At 46.1% G+C, this 19486-nt stretch overlaps 7 protein-coding genes across 7 annotated transcripts; 4 read left to right on the forward strand and 3 right to left on the reverse strand.

Moving 5' to 3' along the window:
- Window positions 1–2067: 2067 nt before the first annotated feature.
- FPRO_14871 (uncharacterized protein) lies at window positions 2068–2715 on the reverse strand (the record flags this gene model as incomplete). Its single annotated transcript, XM_031224940.1, has 1 exon — window positions 2068–2715. One exon carries the CDS (start codon window positions 2713–2715, stop codon window positions 2068–2070), a length of 648 nt encoding a protein of 215 aa, XP_031090149.1.
- A 1386-nt stretch (window positions 2716–4101) lies between these two features.
- Window positions 4102–5115, reverse strand: FPRO_14870 (uncharacterized protein; the record flags this gene model as incomplete). Its single annotated transcript, XM_031224941.1, has 1 exon — window positions 4102–5115. One exon carries the CDS (start codon window positions 5113–5115, stop codon window positions 4102–4104), a length of 1014 nt encoding a protein of 337 aa, XP_031090150.1.
- Window positions 5116–5731: 616 nt separating this feature from the next.
- On the forward strand, window positions 5732–7453 carry FPRO_14869 (uncharacterized protein; the record flags this gene model as incomplete). Its single annotated transcript, XM_031224942.1, has 3 exons — window positions 5732–5933; window positions 5997–6448; window positions 6500–7453. 3 exons carry the CDS (start codon window positions 5732–5734, stop codon window positions 7451–7453), a joined length of 1608 nt encoding a protein of 535 aa, XP_031090151.1.
- A 1342-nt stretch (window positions 7454–8795) lies between these two features.
- FPRO_14868 (uncharacterized protein) lies at window positions 8796–9602 on the forward strand (the record flags this gene model as incomplete). Its single annotated transcript, XM_031224943.1, has 1 exon — window positions 8796–9602. The coding sequence occupies one exon, from the start codon at window positions 8796–8798 to the stop codon at window positions 9600–9602; it is 807 nt and encodes a 268-aa protein (XP_031090152.1).
- A 638-nt stretch (window positions 9603–10240) lies between these two features.
- FPRO_14867 (uncharacterized protein) lies at window positions 10241–11288 on the reverse strand (the record flags this gene model as incomplete). The annotated part of the gene is made up of 3 exons (XM_031224944.1): window positions 10241–10653; window positions 10708–11133; window positions 11222–11288. The coding sequence occupies 3 exons, from the start codon at window positions 11286–11288 to the stop codon at window positions 10241–10243; spliced, it is 906 nt and encodes a 301-aa protein (XP_031090153.1).
- Window positions 11289–12595: 1307 nt separating this feature from the next.
- Window positions 12596–16767, forward strand: FPRO_14866 (uncharacterized protein; the record flags this gene model as incomplete). The annotated part of the gene is made up of 7 exons (XM_031224945.1): window positions 12596–12658; window positions 12735–12924; window positions 13188–14027; window positions 14994–15121; window positions 15185–15277; window positions 15339–15762; window positions 15824–16767. 7 exons carry the CDS (start codon window positions 12596–12598, stop codon window positions 16765–16767), a joined length of 2682 nt encoding a protein of 893 aa, XP_031090154.1.
- A 1217-nt stretch (window positions 16768–17984) lies between these two features.
- Window positions 17985–18455, forward strand: FPRO_14865 (uncharacterized protein; the record flags this gene model as incomplete). The annotated part of the gene is made up of 1 exon (XM_031224946.1): window positions 17985–18455. The coding sequence occupies one exon, from the start codon at window positions 17985–17987 to the stop codon at window positions 18453–18455; it is 471 nt and encodes a 156-aa protein (XP_031090155.1).
- Between the last annotated feature and the right edge of the window lie 1031 nt (window positions 18456–19486).

The following is a 19486-nucleotide window of genomic DNA, read 5'->3' on the forward strand; positions in this document are numbered from 1 at the left end:
AGGAAGGTTGGGGAGGATTCTATGGCATGAGGTTGAGGAACCTGTAGGGTAGATTGAGACTAATACTTTCTTTCTTATCTACAAGCGGGGCCTTTCAGAACTTTGTTCAGCAACATGATATCGTCGATCAGCTTGAGTAGACTGGTGATACTACCTGCTCGCAAAACTACACTAAAATGGTGCCGGCGACCACTCTCATGTCAAAGGGCTGATCTGGACGTTGTTTACTTTATTCTGGCACAACCTCGATCCTTTTCATGACCTTGTCGCAGTTGAGCTTGGAGATGATAAAAATGGAATTGCAGCTTACCTTAATAATATAGTCGATGGCCTGTACGCATGACCTGTTCTCTGCGGCTGTTCTGACGGTCTGATTGACAAGGACCGCCCTTATGTCTTGCAGCCTTTCTTGGACATCTTCCAAGCCCTCTACAGTTGAATTGGAAAGTGAAGCCCGCTCTCCAACAGCTGTTTCCGTTGGCGGAAGTACTTTTGAAATGTTCGGCGTTGTAGACCTTTCAGTACGGCTTTCTTTATTTTCTTTCGGCGCAGATGTATCTGAGACGGATATAGTGTCGAGGGTCAAGGGTGATTTGCTTTCAAAAGAAACTGAATTATTTCGATCAGTCTTTTTTGTAGGTACCGGCGGGATGAATTCAGTAGGCTTCCATGATTCGATGTCGTCAGTTAAAGAATCGAAGGAGGTAGTCTCTACAAATGTTTTGCCAGTTTGATAAGCTCTCCTAACCGGGCTATTCTTCTTTCCGTCTGGGAATTCCCACAATTCTTGTCGTTCGTCTGGTAAGCAAACAACGTAGATTTCCTCTTGTAAGTTCTTATAGATTTTGCCTCCATAATGCTGAATTTTATTCTCGAGTCCTTCAACCCCTCTTGAGCTCTTCGATAGCCAAAACTTCATACCCTTTAAAGCCCTCTGGGGCCTTTGGCGAGTCGTCATATGGTGAGGTATATTTTCGAGAATTCTTGGTGAAAAGTTGAGCTTAGCAGCGGTATCCAGGTATTTATCAACAGCTGAAGTGACCCTAGGATCGTACTGGAAGCCAAATTTACAGGCATACGTTAGTCTGAACTATCTTCGTTCTATTATTGGCTAGTGTTATGACTCCGATGTCCTATGGCTCTTTTTGTGAACAAGAGCAATGTTCTCATTCCCTAATCCTTTTTCATTGCATGAATACATGGTATCATTCTCGGATCTCAATTATGTATATCCGGCTGTTTTATTCGTACAGCTGATTTGCTAGGCTTTCACCTCGCGCGATATGTGGCGGCTTTCATCTTAACCTAAATGCTCTGAATGAGACTCTGTAAGCGTTCGACGCGACCGTCGAATCAGTGAAGCAACTCGGGGCCCTCCGGTTACGCAACATAAGTACCCACCATGCAGTCGTTTCTCACCCATGACAGTCCGCGACGAGCAGCTCCTGAACACTTCGGAACGAGAAGAAAATGTTTTGGCATGCACGGTAAATCAGCACCACAGTGCTAGGTTGCGGACCAATTCTTTATCTTGCACGATGCGGAGCTCCTAGCACTAGCCAGCGAGTTCTTCATGGCTAAGCTTTCCACTATGTAACTAGTATCAACTATAGTGTGATCATGTCGTTGTGCTGGTGGTAGTATTATGAGGGCAAGTATATCATTTCAAATTTTAAAGGGCCTCTGATCGCCAGTCTCCCTTCCAGCAGCAACTGGGGATCAAGATCAAGGCACATCAGCTTCGTGCTCAACTGTGTCACTCCTCAACCCTGGTAGATAGGATTTGACCGGCAGCGAACTAATTGCGGAAATGCATAGGTGCTTGGTGCCTGGTATTGATGCTTTACTTCCATATTACTTGAGACGTTGGAGCCGCGTTGGTCTCGACTCACGTATTGAAGTGAAATGGGCCTTTGACACAACATGTTGATCTGTCTCTGTTGCAGCAATGTATTGATATATGGTAAAATCTATAACCCGCCAGTTTCCCAGAGGTCCCTGCGGATTGCGGCTACTAGTTTGTTGCTAAAATCCATTTCCAGTCTCATGCAGATCACTCCATAGCGTCTATGGAGCTTTCACGCCTCCATGGGGCTTCACTGGTATGATATGCTCCAGAACCTTGTGCTTTTCTCGCATCCTCTTCAATTTCATTGCCAGTCCCGACATGGTCATGGGCTTCCAGTACATCGCATATCCCACTTTAATAAACTTCCACTTGATGTTTTCCAGCCTTGACTCGACAATATATCTTTCATCTGGCGCCAGAAAGCTTAGGTCAACGACTCCCGCATCGAAACCTTGGACGTTGGGGATATATGGTAGAGTGGATTGTTGATGCAAGGCGTCTTGAACGCATGAAAATGGAGTGGTTTCCAAAACATCTTGGGGAGGAAGACTGTAGTAGTTGTAATACTCTTGAGGGTCGGCAAACCAGTAATTGGCTTCCCAAGGACTCCAGAAAGGCCAGTAGAATGGTGTGGGATCTGACAGCGAACTGTAGTATGGATATGCCACGATCGAATCGTCAACAGGAACTACAGAATAGTCTTGCCTCGGCCACGGCGCTGTACGCACGAGGTCTTGGGGAGAAGGTGCTGCAGCATTTGCGAGAGAGTCCCAGTAGAATGGAGGAAGCAAGCTTGATACTGAATGCTCAGTAGCATTGTAGGGATAGAGAGAATCCCAGTTCTGTCCTGACGAATGATGAGCCATCTCGAAAAGCTGGACAATCAGGCCGCGGTGTTTGCAATGGTTTGAATAAAATGTGAAATCCTTGGATGATTCATAACTTTTTTGCTTTAGATATTTACGCGTCTTTCGGGGACCTGTGATGTCTGTTATAGTATCTCCTACCTGTAGTGTCCACAATGTGAATCGTGTCGTTGGAACCTTTGATCAATGTCATTTTGATTCAGGTATCGATGCTCAGCATCAAGCTCCGATTTGCTGCAAGATCCTAGAACGTCTGTGACGCAAAGCCTGCTGGTCCCATGTCTGACTTCAGTTATTCACAGATCCTACATCCACTATGAGAAACACCCAACCCACATAAGGGAGAAGGCCGACAGGTGAAGGTTACGAACAAGGGCTTCAGTCAATCCCGGCTAATCTGATTAGTAGGACATGCTCATTGACCTACAGGATATATGGGCCAGATTCAAGACTTAAAAAAACGCTTTCCGGATAAAGAGCCTGCGGCACGATGGTCGGAGGAAACAACGTTGACAGGTACCACTTGACAATGTTGATTGGGCAAAAAAATGATGATTCCAAGTTCAGGTCGAACGACGCCCGATCGTGGATCTCGGTCATCTTTGCCTTCTCCGTTTTCGCGCCCTAATGTGATGTGGCTGGGCGAAGCACGCAAAACACATGATGGACACAAGACGCGGGGGGCCCCACTCTAGCGCAGTGAGCTCACGGTGAACTCACGGTGAGGTGAAGTGGGGCTTCTTCTTACCCCTGACCAAGATCCCTACTTTAGTCTTGGCATTCAAGTAAGTACTAGTCTACGCACGAGCATGGCGCGGAACCGGATTGTGGGCGGTTAAGGAGTCCTCGGGGAGAAACAAAACATCGGTCTTGATATAGGATGTCAAAAGGGCGACCTAGAATTAGCCAAGACTTACACTAAATTACCTCAAACCTTTTGTCATTTAGGATCAAGGTCGCGAGTTTTGTTTCCTCCTCTAGAGAGCCAATTTCATTTAGCAAATATCCTGTTTCCATATTTAAGAGGGCCTCTCTAAGGCAGTTGATCCGACTAAAATGGCGCAAGATGACGGTGGGGAATGTAAGTCAAACATTGACCCCACAGGGCTCAAGCAGACTCATTCCTGTAAGAAAAACGATCGCATGCCATGACTCAGGTATGTATCATAGTCAACACCAATACAGCTCCAGCCGGTGCATGGCGTCCTGAGTGTGATATTATCATCAATGCAAAACAAAATAGCCTTGGTTAATTGACTTGGTGCTGATATGGAGTATTTGATTTTTGATAGATTAACGAATCAAAAAAGTACTTTCTATCTACTGGAAGACGTAGTCCACAGTGATGTAGTTTTGAGAAATAAGCCTTTGTCTACTCTCCCCATCTCAGCATGCTTCGCATGCTAAGATCCTGACTCGAATAGTTTGCTGTGGAAGAGCTTGACGGCCAATCAGAAGTAGAATCAAGTCCTGGAGGAAATTGACGAACGGTAGGAAGTTGTGTGTTGCGTCCTCATCTGGATTGTCTAAAACTTCTTCCCATGTAGCCTCTTCTCGTGGCAATTTGCGCCAGTCTTTGTAGTCTACTTCTACGAGGCGATATCTATCCATCTGAAACACATCCATAACGGGTTTATTTACCTGTTCCTTCGAGGGTACCCACTGCTTTCGTTTAATCTTGTAGTTGACAATCCATATTGCCTCTAGATTGCCAACCTTTGCGCCACGCAACGCGCATGAACACAGAAGATTCAGTATGTCAGCGGATGGATATTTCCTCCTCTCGGAGAGCCAGTCTGTATGATATTCCCAGCCAACGTGCCGCATTCCTAGGCCCCATTCCTCTAAGCCTGCACCAGGTCCCTTCGTGCATGGGGAGAGTGATTTTGGCTCTAGAGGGTGACGCTGAAAGATGACGAGGTCTTCTGGATTGCACGTAATCTTCCATTGTTTCGTTTCGTCAATTCCTACAGAGGCTGAGGAATAAGGCGTGAGATGGCCTGCAGTGGTGCAAGCTGGGGCGTGGGCTGGACTGTTGCGAATGTCGCTTCGTGACTGTCTTTCATGGAGGCAAGCAGCGTAACGAGACTCTCTGCAGGTCACCCTGAGACTCAAAAGGGTCACGTAAGAAGAAGGGTTGCCATCAAAACAAAAATCCTTTCCATCTCTTAAATCACTTGAGGTGTTTGAGATGGGACCGATGGGCCACCTCGGAAGTAGTAGGTAGTGATCCATGGGCCAGTTGCTCAGGAGGATACCATAGCGGCTCGTCTGAGATCGGCTATGGTTGAAGAGGCGAAAGAAATGTGCTCCAGGGCTCTCCGAATGAAGAGCAAACCTCCAGATCCTAGCCCTGAGCTCAGGCGGGAGCTGCTTGAAACCAAAGAAAGTTTCGAGCATCTTGGGCCGATAGATGGTAGAGATCTTCGTTTACGAAGATCTCGCACAATTCCAACCAGGCCTTATAGCAGTATGCTTTTCTTCTACAGCCAAGGATCGTGGTGATACGAGTCCTATTGATCCACAGTATGTCGCAGCATTATGACTATGGCAAAGATCTGTGAAATCATTGTTGCTAGTGTCGTAAGCCGATGTCGTAAAGAAAATGGAGAGGACTTCTTGTGTGAACGAGCATACATGACGAGGACATCCAACCTCTATCATGGGCGTCCTTTTCCTACTATGGTTAATACGGCCCCCGAGGCCTCAATTTTCTTTTTACATGTTCCACCAGCTACTTTCACGAACTGTGGAGGCCCATCGAAGTGTCAAGGATGCTGTGAACAGGCAAGCAGCGTGACCTAAGCCCATAGAGTGCTGGAAGGGTTCATGACAGCCAATTGAGAATAGAACGGGTAGTTTTACCATTGGATCACATGTGTTTGCTGTCAACCTGTCTGGAGCCAGCGCTCTCTATAATAGCCTAGTTGCTTCTGGTTGGTGGCCTGTTTGTACTCACTATCTAGAGGCGAAATAACGACATCAAACCAAGGCTTCCATCAACACGATCACCGCTATGTCATGCTCATACATCATTTCGGGAATTGGCTTCCTAATACTTGGCCATATCATAGCATTAATGCTTTACAGACTGTATTTGCACCCCTTAGCCAAGTATCCAGGTCCGTTCTGGGCACGGATCTCGGCATTCCCAGCCTTTTATTACACTCTCAGACAGGATCGACACGTCTGGTTCTGGAAGTTACAGGAGAGATACGGTACGTATTATACGCCTATCACGTAAATGAGAGTCCCATAAAGGCTGACAAGCGCTCATACAGGCCCAACCTTTCGTATCACTCCTAATAGTGTTCTGATCAACACCCCTACCGGCCTAGAGGCCATCTACAACAGCAAGGCAAATGTCAAGAAGGCGGAATATTACAGAGTATACCCACGTAATGTCCATGCTGTTACAACTTGGAATAGCATCGATAAGACTACCCATGCTCGAAAACGGCGAGTTATGAGCCATGCTTTTTCTGATAAAGCACTTCGCTCGTGCGAACCTCTTATTCAATCCAACATCGACCGATGGGTTCAGCTACTGGATCAAGAGATTGGAGAGAAGAAACGGTCTGACTCATTGAATATGGCTCGATGGGCTGATCATCTTGTCTTTGATACCCTAGGCGAGTTATGCTTTGGTAAATCCTTCGGTATGAAGGAACATGATAGTGAGTTACGGCATATTCCAACGCTTATGACTGACTTTATGTCCACGATTCATCCGGTAAGGTAAACTACACTATCTATAAAGCTGTTGCTAATTTCAGATGTTCAGATTGCCTACTCCCCATTCGCTTATCTCTGGGCATGGCTGAAGCCTAATGGCCTAGACTACCTTCTCGCAGCTATTGCGCCTCCAGCCTTGAGCAAGTGGCAAACGTTTGTCGAGAAATGCTTTACTCAGAGAACTCAGCTTGAAAATGAGGCGCGAGGGGTAGGTAAACTGGGTACTGAAAGTCGAAAGGATTTCTTCCATTATCTCTTTCATGCAATTGATCCTGATACTGGAAAGGGGTACAGCAGCGATGAGCTTTTCGGAGAGTGTGAGTCTCTGCTTATTGCTGGCTCCGATACGTCTGCCATAAGTCTCGCTGCTGCTTTCTTCTATCTTACAAGATACCCTCTTGTACAGGACAAACTTGCCAAGGAATTGAAATCTACATTTCCTAGCGTTGGCGATATCAGGGGTGGCACAGCTCTCTATTCATGCCAATACCTTCGAGCGTTCATTGACGAGACAATGCGCATGAGCCCTCCTGTTCCAGCCGATCTTGCTCGAGAGGTTCAAGAAGGTGGCATTGCTGTCGATGGGCAGTATATCCCCAAGGGTATGAAAGTCAGCACAGCATCCTATTGTATACATCATAATCCTGATATATATCCTGAACCATTCAAGTTTCGTCCCGAACGGTGGATTGTCGATGAGAATGCCGAGCGCGGAGTTTCTTCTGCTAGTGTCTATCTAGCTGAAAGTGCATTTATGCCTTTCTCTGCAGGCCCTCGTGGGTGCGTTGGGAAGAATCTGGCCTATCTGGAGATGAGCTTAGCTTTGGCAAAGGTAGTGTACCACTTTGAGATCCATCGTGATAATAACAGCAACCTGGGAGGCGGAAGTCCTGATGCTATCAGGGGACGCCGTACTGTGGACCAGTATCAATTACGAGACATCTTTGTTGCGAATAGGGACGGGCCCTTAGTACAGCTTACCAAGCGAACCTGGAAGGATTGATTGCTCAGTGTTCGGGTCCGGACAGTTCTTCGCCTCCTGAGTTTCTCGTACATTGAGACAACTGGGTAGCAACCTGTATACGCAATAGTGTACACACTACCTTTATGTTTCATTAAATAAACAACTGTCGCGCAAGGCTACGATTCCAGATCGTCAAGTCCGACCTAGAAGGCATTACCGTCTCTATATACTTGATAAACTACTTGTGAAACATGATATCGAAATCTTCGAGAAGCGTATCAGGCCCCATTATGAAGCCTCAGTTTGACTAAACTTTCGTCGTTTTTAAAACGGGGACTAAAAGACAAAAGCATCCCGCTTAAACTGGCCACTGTAGCTACATGTATTGTATGGGAGTCTGGTGATTTCTAAATATCTAGCTGTACTGGCACTTAGGAATATATTGCCACTACTCGCTCTTAGTTCACAGTACAGTTTTCTGCGAAAGGCAAGAGTAGTTTGGCAGTTTCGGACCGACCCAAATCGGCAACGCCCTTACCACCAGGCCTTTTGCTTCTTTGAACGTTACGTCTTCAAGAAATGGCCATTTCAGAGATGGAATCGTCATTACGCATTCGTCCGAACAACATGCTGTAACTCTGGGGGCGCTGGGTAGCTGAGTACTTACAGTCAGTAATCTTGAGCATCAACTGGCCTCAGCCCCACAAAAGAAGCCAATGTACAGATTGCGAGTCATTACTTTTTGAAGCTAGAGGATCCTTCGAAATCCCTCATCTTTCACGGAGACGTGGAGGCGTTGTTATCGCCACGTCAGAAAAATGAAACTTTATATTTTACTATGGATAATTGGGTGAACAGGTGGATACTGTGACACAATAAACGAGTCTTGATGGCCTGCTCCCTCCCCAGCAGAAGCGGGACTATATGCATTACTGTGAACAAAACCTTGCAGCGAGACCGGGGTCATTGTGGCATCAACGCCCGCCTAGACTAGGTCAATATCCAACACCTAACCCGACATTCCCGTTCGGCATTTCACACCAGTGACTCTCCACTTCACAGACTGATCCACTGCTAGCAATCCTCGATTCCGGTTTCTCAGTAGGTGCATTCACTTCATATGCTGTGATCCGCTCCCTGGTGGATATGATAGACGAATAAGATACATTGGGATTAGGTACAGGGGTAGAGATCTGTCGGGGCCTCTCAACGTATCCCTGATCTAAGGGCTGGCCTTTGGTCCGGTAGGGCTCTCTGTTTCCTACAAAAAAGGCGTCAAGATTCGTAATCTGCTGTATTGTACACCTGTTATCTTCGCTTAGCTTTGCATTAGGTATACCCTAGTTTACACCATTACGAACAAGTGCATTAGATCACAGAGATGAGTGTTGATTTTACCTTTGGCGTGAGCTGCGTCACATCAGATACCAGACACACGTCCTCTGGTAGCTCATCGATTCGTTCAAATCGGGGCGACAACTGCAAGGCTCCACCGCCACCAGACCAACCTCCTCATTGTGGTTCGTCTTGCTTTGAGAATTATCTCATGAATTTGAGTTCAATACACGGGCCGCCCACAGGCCAGCGGAATTGTCCTCTTCCTCAAGAATCTATCAGATATGATACCGCAGTGACTGAGGGTGAGTTTGGGTGTAACACAGACCCTAAACGTACAGAGGTGCCTTGGTTTTTGGCATCACCTGGGACCCCTATCGATACGGCGAGTTCTGAGGGAGCAATCGAGCCTACATCAGTTCTGAACCCCCTCGACTGCTCCTCTCCTACGTACAATCCTGCTACATGGGCTATGAGCCTATACTCAAATGGTCCAGGCTCTCCTGCGGTCGACAACTTGGTTGACGACGGAAGCCCCTTCCTTGAAAAGCCTGAGGAGAACGACCAAGGAGACCTTCATAATTTCCAGTTGGAAGAAGGGAAAGCCGTACTCGAGTACGAAGATTTCGTCCTTTACAAGGAGCCAGACTGGTTCGATGATTTAGAGCCACAGCTATTCGAACGACCGTTTGCAACGCCCCAACCTAGGAATGACGATGAAAGAATGAGCGATGATGAGTACATATGTTATTGTGGGTATTGTTGGCCATTCTCTGTGGATGATGATGCAGGAGAGCAGGCAAGTTTGTATCACAGTGGGGTGGATGGAAATGATGTCGCTAGTGCTGCGTGACATGGTCGCTTAAAGTGTAGATGCTCTATATGACCCATCAGTTTATTTCATTGCCAATAACTACAACTTTGATATATCTAGACTTCTTATCTAGACCTCGAGACTAATTGAAGGTGTTTATTGCTGCCTGGTGGCTGCATGGTGGTCGAAAACATTGACTGTAGGCATTGGTTCGTGATCCTGGACACACTATCTCAAGCATACGTACTCACGTCTTGAACAGCAATAGAGAGGGCGAACGAGGAAGCTTTAATGTATATAGGCTTAGCGAAATCTGTAAATGTATAGGCAGACAATCAAAGAGTGATAAGGAATGACTCATACGGTGCAGTTTAGCATCAAGGTTGTGGCGGTTGTAAACGTACAGGTTTGCGACAGCCAGGTAACAGAGGACCAACCTAGAGTAAGTTTCATTACTCACTGCGCATATTCGACCTATAGAGTGATAGTATAATGAAGAAAGAGGAAAGGCAAATCATCTTGCCTTAAAAGTTCTTATTAAATGGACCATTTTCACTGGATATACCTAAAATCAAGGTGAGAGGTTGATTTTGGCCTCTTGGAATCAAGGCTATATAGTTACAGGACATTTCAGGGCCACAAGGCTGATGTCGACAGGAAGCTCTCCTAATTCGTGCCTAAAGCTTAGACCGCCCTAAAATGATACCCTGCGGCTGTACTCGAACCATGCCGTACTCTTTGACTTCTTCTAGTCGTCGAAGAACTTCATCCTCGCTTGGGGAGCCACCATTGATTCGCCGATACGCTGGAAGCAAAACTGCCTCGTCAACTTCTTTATATTTACCACGCTGTACATGGATGAGCTGTCCGTTTCTTGAGGTGTCAGCCATGAGATAAGCAGCGCAACGAGCTACTGTCGAGGCAGGTTGCACCTCTACGTGTATATCCTCAAGTAAGCTCTTCAATGATGGGAGTACATTGCTATCAGTCCAGCTGGGAGCCAAGATATTGACTCGGATTGGAAGCTGGGCTTCTTGAAGCCGTGGAATAAGACCTCGACCGAAGCCGAGAACCCCGTGCTTGGCTGTAGCTGTTCCAGACCATCAGTCAACAAAATAATCTGAAGATAGTTCCTTCTGCTTACCATAGTCAATAGCTCGAAAGCGCTGCAAACCGGTCGCGGATCCAGTGATAACAATGCTGCCACCATCTTCCTGCTGGCGTAAGTGCTGAATCGCGAGGGTAGAGGTGTTGATGACACCCTTGAGACTTATGTCGAGAAGCTGAGTCGAGGGCTCGACTGCATCACCGTTTTCGTCAAAGTCTGTACACAAGTACTCTGCCTGAGGGCCAACCCCTGCATTGGCAAAGACATGATCGATACGGCCATATATCTTCTTTGTGTTGTTGAAAAGTGCAACTAAATCTCTCCAGATTGAGACATCCGTTTTGATGAATGTATATGTACGTCCAAAGTTTTTTTGAGGGGCTTGAACATCACCGCAAACTACAGATACCCTGAGGGACAAAAGTAATTCAACCGTGGCAAGTCCTATGCCAGATGACCCTCCTGATTTAGATATTTTAGCGGCGAGCTACATCTGTGTTGTTGCCAAAGGCCTCTTCAACATGAATGTTGGGGGAGTGTTGTTTCATACCTGTGATAATGACTACTTTGCCCTCAAGGGACGTCAAGTCTTTGTCTTCAATATTGAACTCTGCCATATTTCTCGGCGAGTAAACCTCTTTTCCTCTTTCTTTGTCTCTCTCTTTTCCAGCTTTACTGGAGAAAGGTGGCAAAGTTTTTGCGAGTATTGTCAGCACGTGGAGTGGCAGCAAAATAGTATTTGAGTACAAGGATGGTGTGATTTCAGGGGCCGCAAGCTTTTGCCCTCGCCGTCGGAGTTAGGAAAACTCTGTACTGAGCAAAATTGACATAACAGAAAGCAAGGGATGCGTATGGTACGGGGGCTTTCACGCACACCTTTCACAGTTTCATTCTTGCTGATGAAGCTGTTGTGGGGCTAAACCATGTAAGATTTTCGATTTTAACCCTGCCGTCATTAATCCGGCAAACAACAGGATGCCGAGGATGAGCTTCAATAAATGTGGAGGTGCTTCGAGTTGGTATCAAGATCACCCTTTTGACTCCCCAAGTCACGTGCCAGTCTGGTATGGTTGAGAAACTATAATCAAGACCGAGGGGTCTCGGGGGAGTTCTCTACGCAGGGTGCTTTCATAGGTGGATGCTCATCAAAAGACACCCTAGGCATTAGAAGTACTACGTGTGTACATTCTTCCTGCTTCTCATCCCGTTTTCTCATTAGCTCCTTCTCCACTGAAACGCTATTACTGGCGAGTCGCTAAGGCATTTTTTTCAACGCTTAGGGCGATAACTTGGAATCTGCGGCATAGCTCGCTGCTGAGTGTGCGATCGATACTCGAAACTGCGCCTATAGCTATTTGGCACCAATGATCACGATCATTCGGTCCAAAAAGCTCTAGGTATAGGTGCAGCCAGGTCCCAGATATTATGAAAGGTTGAAACAAACGCCGGGGTGATGTATATCGCCTCCCTCCTTCGCTATATTACTTTAGGAAGGAAGGGGCTTCCTTGCTAGCGTAAAAGACTCAAAGTTCAAGCTCAGGATCAATTTTTGTGTCAAAGTCGGTGGTGGAACGGGTCCATATTATCTCACTCCATGATCTAGAGTGGTGTTCTGCTCGCTCATTCTACACCGCTCCGCCTTTCTTTGTACTTTATAGCTCTCTTGGTAGCTGCTAATGCTATCAGGTTTATGGTCATTGTTGCACGAATAAGAGGCTCGTACCCAGTCTCTTGCCACTAACTTGGTATGAGAATCAACCCAAAATTGGTGAATAGTCCCTTCAGAGTATCTCTGAGCGATACTAACGGCCGGCGTGGGCTTGCCTCACCTACGAGCTTGAACGTTAGAAGGCTAGACTGGTAATTTCTCGTCCTTAGCGTCGCTTTGTCTGGGACATTTCAATTTCATCGCACATCCTTCACCATGTCCAAACCTGTTGTTCTTGAAGATATTACTGGCGGTAGCGCAAAGGCTACTCACCTCTGTGTTTTAGTCCATGGCATAAGCTTCATTGCTTGAACATCAATCCCCACACGTAATACAACGCTGGCTGTAGTGATAGCTTTGGGGAAACCCAAGTCATGTACGCAATATTGCCAAGGTTTTGCGTGACGAATATTCCGAAAACGAATTGTATATCCAGCCAGCCGAGAAGAACCGCGGCACCTTCACATACGATGGCATTGAGCTTGGCGGTGAGCGCGTGTGCGCAGAGATCGAGGACAAGCTGCACGATATTGAATCGCAAGGGGGTAAGATGGCCAAGTTTAGTATCGTAGGATATTCGCTCGGGGGTCTAGTTTCGAGATACGCGGTTGGTTTACTTTACGGGAAAGGAATTCTCGATGAATTCGAATGCATGGTAAGTCTCAGCAATAGGAAAAAGGATTAGATGAACTAACAATCCTCTCAGAGAACTTTGTGACATTTGCATCCCCCCATCTCGGAGTGTGAACGCCACTTAATGGATGGCTCAACAATATCTGGAACGTCCTCGGCGCCCGAACGCTATCAGTGTCCGGTCACCAACTTTTCACCATCGACAAATTCCGCGACACCGGCAGACCCCTTCTCGCCGTCCTCGCTGATCCAGATTCTATCTTCATGTCTGGTCTCAAGAAGTTTAAGCGCCGCACACTGTACTCAAATATCGTCAACGATCGAACCGTGTTGCACTACACATCCGCCATTACTAAGCATGATCCTTATGCAGACCTTGACAAGGTTAATCTCAACTACCTGAAAGGATACGAGGGTATGATTCTTGACCCTGACCATCCTATTGTGCTTCGACCGAAGCTTCAACAAGATGCCCAATTGACAAAGTACAAAGCTCTCAATAAGTGGGTCAAGAGCATCCTGGTTATTCTGAGAGTGGGGTTGATAATGCCGATCGTTGTTGTCGTATTCCTTACATACTCTACCGTCCAAACAGTCCGAAGTGCCAATCGAATCAAAGCGCATGAGTCAGGAAAGGGTGGATTCACGGTCAAGCAGTATCGCATGCCCTTACGGATTCAGGAGACTCGAGAAGAAACGGAACAAGCTTGTAAGGTCCTCAACAGCTCACAGAACCAGAAATACCTAGCAGCGTCAGATTCAGAAGATTGTCTGACCTATGATGCTGATCATCGCAAGCTACTAAAAAAACGGCGCAGAATATCGACTTCAAGACAGCTAACGCTTGCGCTAATCCCTGATCAATTCGAGATGATCGAGAACTTGGATGCAGCTGGTTGGCGCAAGTTCCATGTTCACATTCAAAAGCATCGATATAGCCACGCGGCTATTGTGGTACGTATGGATAAGGAAAATTTTGCTGATGGCTGGGTTGTTTCAAAGCACTTTGCTCGAAGTGAGTTCCTCAGATAGCGGGGACGCTCTGTTACAATGGATTGCAATGTACTTAAGCTCCACACATTGCTAAGGCGTTTGGAATATCCCTCATACGATTAGGATATATGGATGAAATTTGCGTTCTTACAATATGCTTTTTATTAGACAGACGTAGGGAAACCTTTGGCATATGGGAATAGCCATCAAGTCATTCGAAACCATGATTTGTTAAATCTATTCAACTGATGTCTGGGCAACAAGTAGATCTAGAATTGAGTGAATTGAGTTCCATGTATACTACGTCATTGTGCAGACTGGATGACACCAGTTCCTCATGCTCCTACACCATGACTTGGCGAGTCCTTAAACTGTCGTCAACTCACCCAGCATTGGTGTTGCAGTCTGATAGAGCTATGATTCAGCATCACATGTTTATCGCCACCCTTGATCAAACGACCTCCCATCACGACCCGATCGAGAACTTACGCGGAAACACCAACCAATGCATATGCGACGAATGAAACCCCGGTATTGAGTAAGACTGACCTAGCAGAGAGAAAGTAAGGGATATGTATGATACGGGAGCTTTCACGCTCACCTTCCATCGTTCCATTCTTGGTCGTGAAACTATTGTGGGGCTATACCATTGCAAATGTAAGATATTCGATTTTAACACTGCTGTCACTAATCAGGCAAACAGCAGGACGCTAAAGATGACCTTCCGAAAATATGGGAAATATCGGTTCTGTTTGTGGAGTTTTCTGTGCGGGGTGTTTTCACAGGTGGATGTTCATCTGAAACACATCATCATTTAACACGTATACCAGCGGGACTATCGCCGGCGTGGACGCTTGGGAGGCCCTCCGTCACGCTACCCACCATCAACAAATTACTCCACTAGTATATCCCTTACGATAAATGGTGAAATTTGGTATTGCTTGTATGCTACATGATCCGCACATAAACTTAGATAAATTTCATGAAGCTTTCCACGAGTTACCGCCCGTACTTCGCAAACACGTATCTTTCAAGAACCCATGGGATATCCGCTGGACACTCGAATCAGCGATGGTATCCACCATCCTTCAAAGGTTACTTGCTATTGCCGCGCTCGTGAGTAAAACGATCTGTTTACTACCTACGTCTATCATTTGATGCTCATTGAACTCATGGCAGGGAATCATTTGGATCTCCGTATTGGTGGTTTTCCGGTTATACTTTCATCCCCTGGCCAAATATCCTGGTCCAAAGCTTGCAGCATGTAGTCAAGTAAGCTATGGATAATCACAGTTCACTGAGGTTTCGTGGCGCTAATCACTTCTTTAATCAGTTATGGTTTATTCAAGCATGGACCGGTGGACGCTACCCTTCTACGCTAAGGAAAACCCACGATGAGTATGGTGACGTCGTAAGGATTGCTCCGAATGAGCTTTCTTTCAACTCCCCGGTTGCTTATAAGGATATTTATGCCCGTGCTTCCAAGGAGGATCAGTTTTTGAAAAGCGAAATCCTCTATAGCACTGGTTCATCTACTGCGCGGCCCAATATCGTATTTTCCCGGGATCCACAGGATCACCGACTGCAACGACATGAACTCTCTCATGCATTCAGCGATAAGTCACTGAGCATGGCTCAATTTGTGATCGAAGACTACACAGAACTGTTTGTAACCCAACTCGCTGAGAAGGGAGGGCCGCAAACCAAGGGTGTCGATGTCTCGGTTGTATACAACTGGCTTACTTTTGATATCATAGGTGAGATAGCACATCCGCAACAGTTTGATCAAATATTGATCCAATACTTATGTGCAAGAAGGACATCTCACCTTTGGCGAATCTTTCGGCTGTGTTAAGCAATGGAAAGGTAGCGAATGGGTTAGGCTTATCTTAGATTTTGCTGAACAGCTTAGTCTTGGCACCGTTCTGAACCGGCTCTCGGTCCCAAGTTTTGCACTCTCAGTCCTTATGCCGACGAGCTTCAAGAACAGTTTAATATCCCACGATCGAGCGACAGATGAGAAGATTGATCTACTGATTCAGAACAGCAAGGTTCAGGATGACGAGCGCAAACAATCTCTTCAGCAAAGTTACTTCTTCAACCGCATGATACGAGAAGGCGAATTCGACCCCATTCATGTCCGAGAACAGGCCAAAGTCATGATGCTAGCAGGATCAGAGACAACGGCAACGTTCCTTGCTGGTGTCACCTGCCTCCTACTCCAACACCCAGAAACATTGACAAAACTACAAAACGAGATCCGTTCTGCGTTCGACTCCAAGAAGGACATTACGAAAGAGTCGACTTTGAAGCTTCAGTATTTATCTGGTGTTATCGAAGAGGGCCTTCGTCTCTTCCCGCCGGCTCCGTTTGGTCTTCCTCGCGTCTGTCCTCCGGGAGCGGTGATTGATGGACGCGCTATCCCTACAGGCACTATCGTCTCCGTTGATAGCTTCTCCATGTCACATGACGCACATAGTTTCAGCAACCCTGATGAGTTTCGCCCTGAGCGCTGGATTGGCGGCGGCACAGGAGATGATCTCGCTGCAAGCCGTCCGTTCTCCGTTGGACGCCGGGCTTGTCTGGGCTTTAAGCTTGCATATATGGAAGCAAGAACAATTCTTGCCATGATGATATACATGTACGATTGGGAGCTAGTCAATCCAGAACTTGACTGGTTCAACCAATTGAGATTCCACATGACCTGGAAGAAGCCAGAGCTACTGGTTCGGTTTCATCCACGGAGCAAGAAGCAGGACTAGGGACGGGGCTAGAACGCTTGCAACCACCTGCAGGGAAATGAAAGAGCTATTTTCTCCTTGAAAATGAAAAGACACATGGAGGGATATAGACGTGTGTTCTTACGTGCAATGTACATGTGAAAGTCTGGGTATGAGAGATACCTCTAGTCTATTGTATTTCATATACCTACCAAACTTCTTTTTTACTTTTCTATTTCCAAAATACCTACTATTTCTCAGTACTCCATGGCATGATAATCTCAACATGCTCTACCCAAAACACGAGACTCGCCCACGTACTCAGCTGTTGCCAGAGACTTTTCGGTCGATATGGATTCGAAGCAGTTGGACGCATCTAGGTAGATGTATTGACTTGCATAGTGTGAGGCGTCAGAGTGACAAGGGTCTTCCATCCACTATAGGCACAAGCCATAGGGTAGCAAGGGTCCCATATGTAGACCAATTCTCTCGTGTTCATACGGTATTCTTGTTACCGGATGGGTAGGCGGATGAAACAATATATGAAAAGTCTTCTGTGGATTGTATATCAAGTTTGGGTGGTGGTGGTCGGAGTAAAGTCCTCACTTGGTAACCTTACATAGCCCCGCAATGACGAGTTTGGGATTATTTTGGCAATCGCATCTCTGAGAGCTTGCATCACCCGAGTCGCGCTACGCATTGTGATAAAGATGGTCAGAAGACAAGACGTCTGGACCTGTAATATATTGTTACACCCGAAGCTAAATTTGATGGCAGGGATAGTCAAATTCCTCACTCGCTCCCTTAGGATCACTCCGCTTTTAGTTAACCTACTGAAATAGCTTTTGTATACAATAATATAATCCATGATACTAGCCAATGGTCTTGTCACATTACGCAAAAAACGTAACACATCCAAGATAACGCATGCGCAGAGCCTTTTTTGTCTTTACAGATCTCCTAGCACCACATCAAGAGATAAACACAGATAAAGCAGGAAAGCGGCAATTACTTATCTCTATAGCAAGCCAGCATTTGACCTAACTGATGTCTACAAAATGCATGGAACGTTTAAAAATTCCTGATAGCCTATAAATACTGAGGATCCAATCAAAAAGCATCACGAAGCTTAGGTAAAGTCTACTGCTCTGCTTTTTATAGACCGAACCAAATGCTGTCCGCTTCACACCTCCAGTTTATATAAACCCAGCCTGCTTGTTGTTCCAACAAGCCTTCCCTGCAACAAGCTCGATAACAGGATGGCTTTTACACAGAATAAAAAAGGTCCTAAGATCTTGAATCTTGTCGCACCGTTCAACTGGATCTGCGCTGGCCTAGGTGCTGCGAGTATCATTTTTGTTAGTCTCGTCGGCGAAAAGGCAGACCAAGACGAGAAACTCTTATTTGTCGCAGGAGTTACCTTTCTTGCAGGTACAATCGTACTCTCAGCGGTTTTACCGGTACTTTTCACACTATTGAACTTCACATATCCACGCAACATATATGAATACGATGAGCATGGCACCAAGCTGTCCGAAAAGTTTCCGAATCTCCTCTGGACACTACCGGTTATGATGACCTTATATGTCCTACAATTCCTCGCCGGTATAATTCTTTGGTTCAAATCAAAGTATCAGGACTGGTCTATCGTCGTTATCGTTGTAGAGCTGTTCGCCATGTTAGGGCTTATGATGGTGGTCGCAATAAAAGCATGGAGGAGCACCATGTAGTCCTATGCCTCGGACTTACAATCACAGAGATTAGAATAGATGGCTTCAATCTAGAAGCACAGAACTGCAAGAAGATGGAGGTTTACCACCATGGCATCTAGATAGTGCTGGGGAAAGTGATAAGTATCACATGGGCTTGTGCTTTCTACGATTTTATTGAAAGACTAATGAGTACAAATATATGCACCTGTATTAGATAGATAATTGAACTGACTTTTGGACTCGGAATACATAAAATGCGACTGCAACGCTTTTACTCTTGTCTGTTTATGTCACGGACCGTAACGACCTCACTTTACACTAGAACCATAGGCTTACTGGGGGCTTATATATTTAGTTGGTGGAGATAGCTGACAAACGGATATCAGTTCGCATTTGGAGGAAGTTCTGGAGAAAGATGGTTTCGTAGTCATTGGCTATTCATGCGGCGTGTGTTCAATGTCTCACTAGAAATCGTTGTGGCGATTTCGTATCTTGCAAATGCCTGTCCACATTCACACAACCTCAAGATTCCCGTAACCTATAGGTAACACTACAATCCTTGCCTTGTACGTAGCAAGCCCAGATTGGATTAACAAGATACGCACGCTGCTGTGAACACTACATGTGCCCTATGGGATCTTGGCAGCTCGATAAAGTAACATCAATGGCTTAAGGTCCAGGACTGATCCTCAGACATTTCGGTCCCTTGACCTAGGCTCACGATCACGTACATCACAGCCGTTTATAAGCCTGAACTCACCAGCGTCTCACAGACCTAGCTCGCCAGCTATCAATTACACTTGCCTACATTGTTGAAGCTTAACACGCATTGAAACTACCATCAAGAGAATGAAGACTTCAATAACGCTCAGTACCATTACCTACGGAATCTGCCAACGATAAGCCCAGAACGGCTCAAGTTTGAACACAGTTGGACTCAACCGTCAGACTCTTGCTCTTGCTTCGCCATTGCCAAGTCAAAGCTCAAAGTATGAATAAACCATTGAGCACCCTAAAATTAGCAATATGCTAAAGATAGCGCTGCATGA

The sequence above is a fragment of the Fusarium proliferatum genome, assembly GCF_900067095.1.
Source record: "Fusarium proliferatum ET1 genome assembly, contig: FPRO_scaffold018, whole genome shotgun sequence".
Taxonomy (NCBI): Eukaryota; Fungi; Ascomycota; class Sordariomycetes; order Hypocreales; family Nectriaceae; genus Fusarium; species Fusarium proliferatum.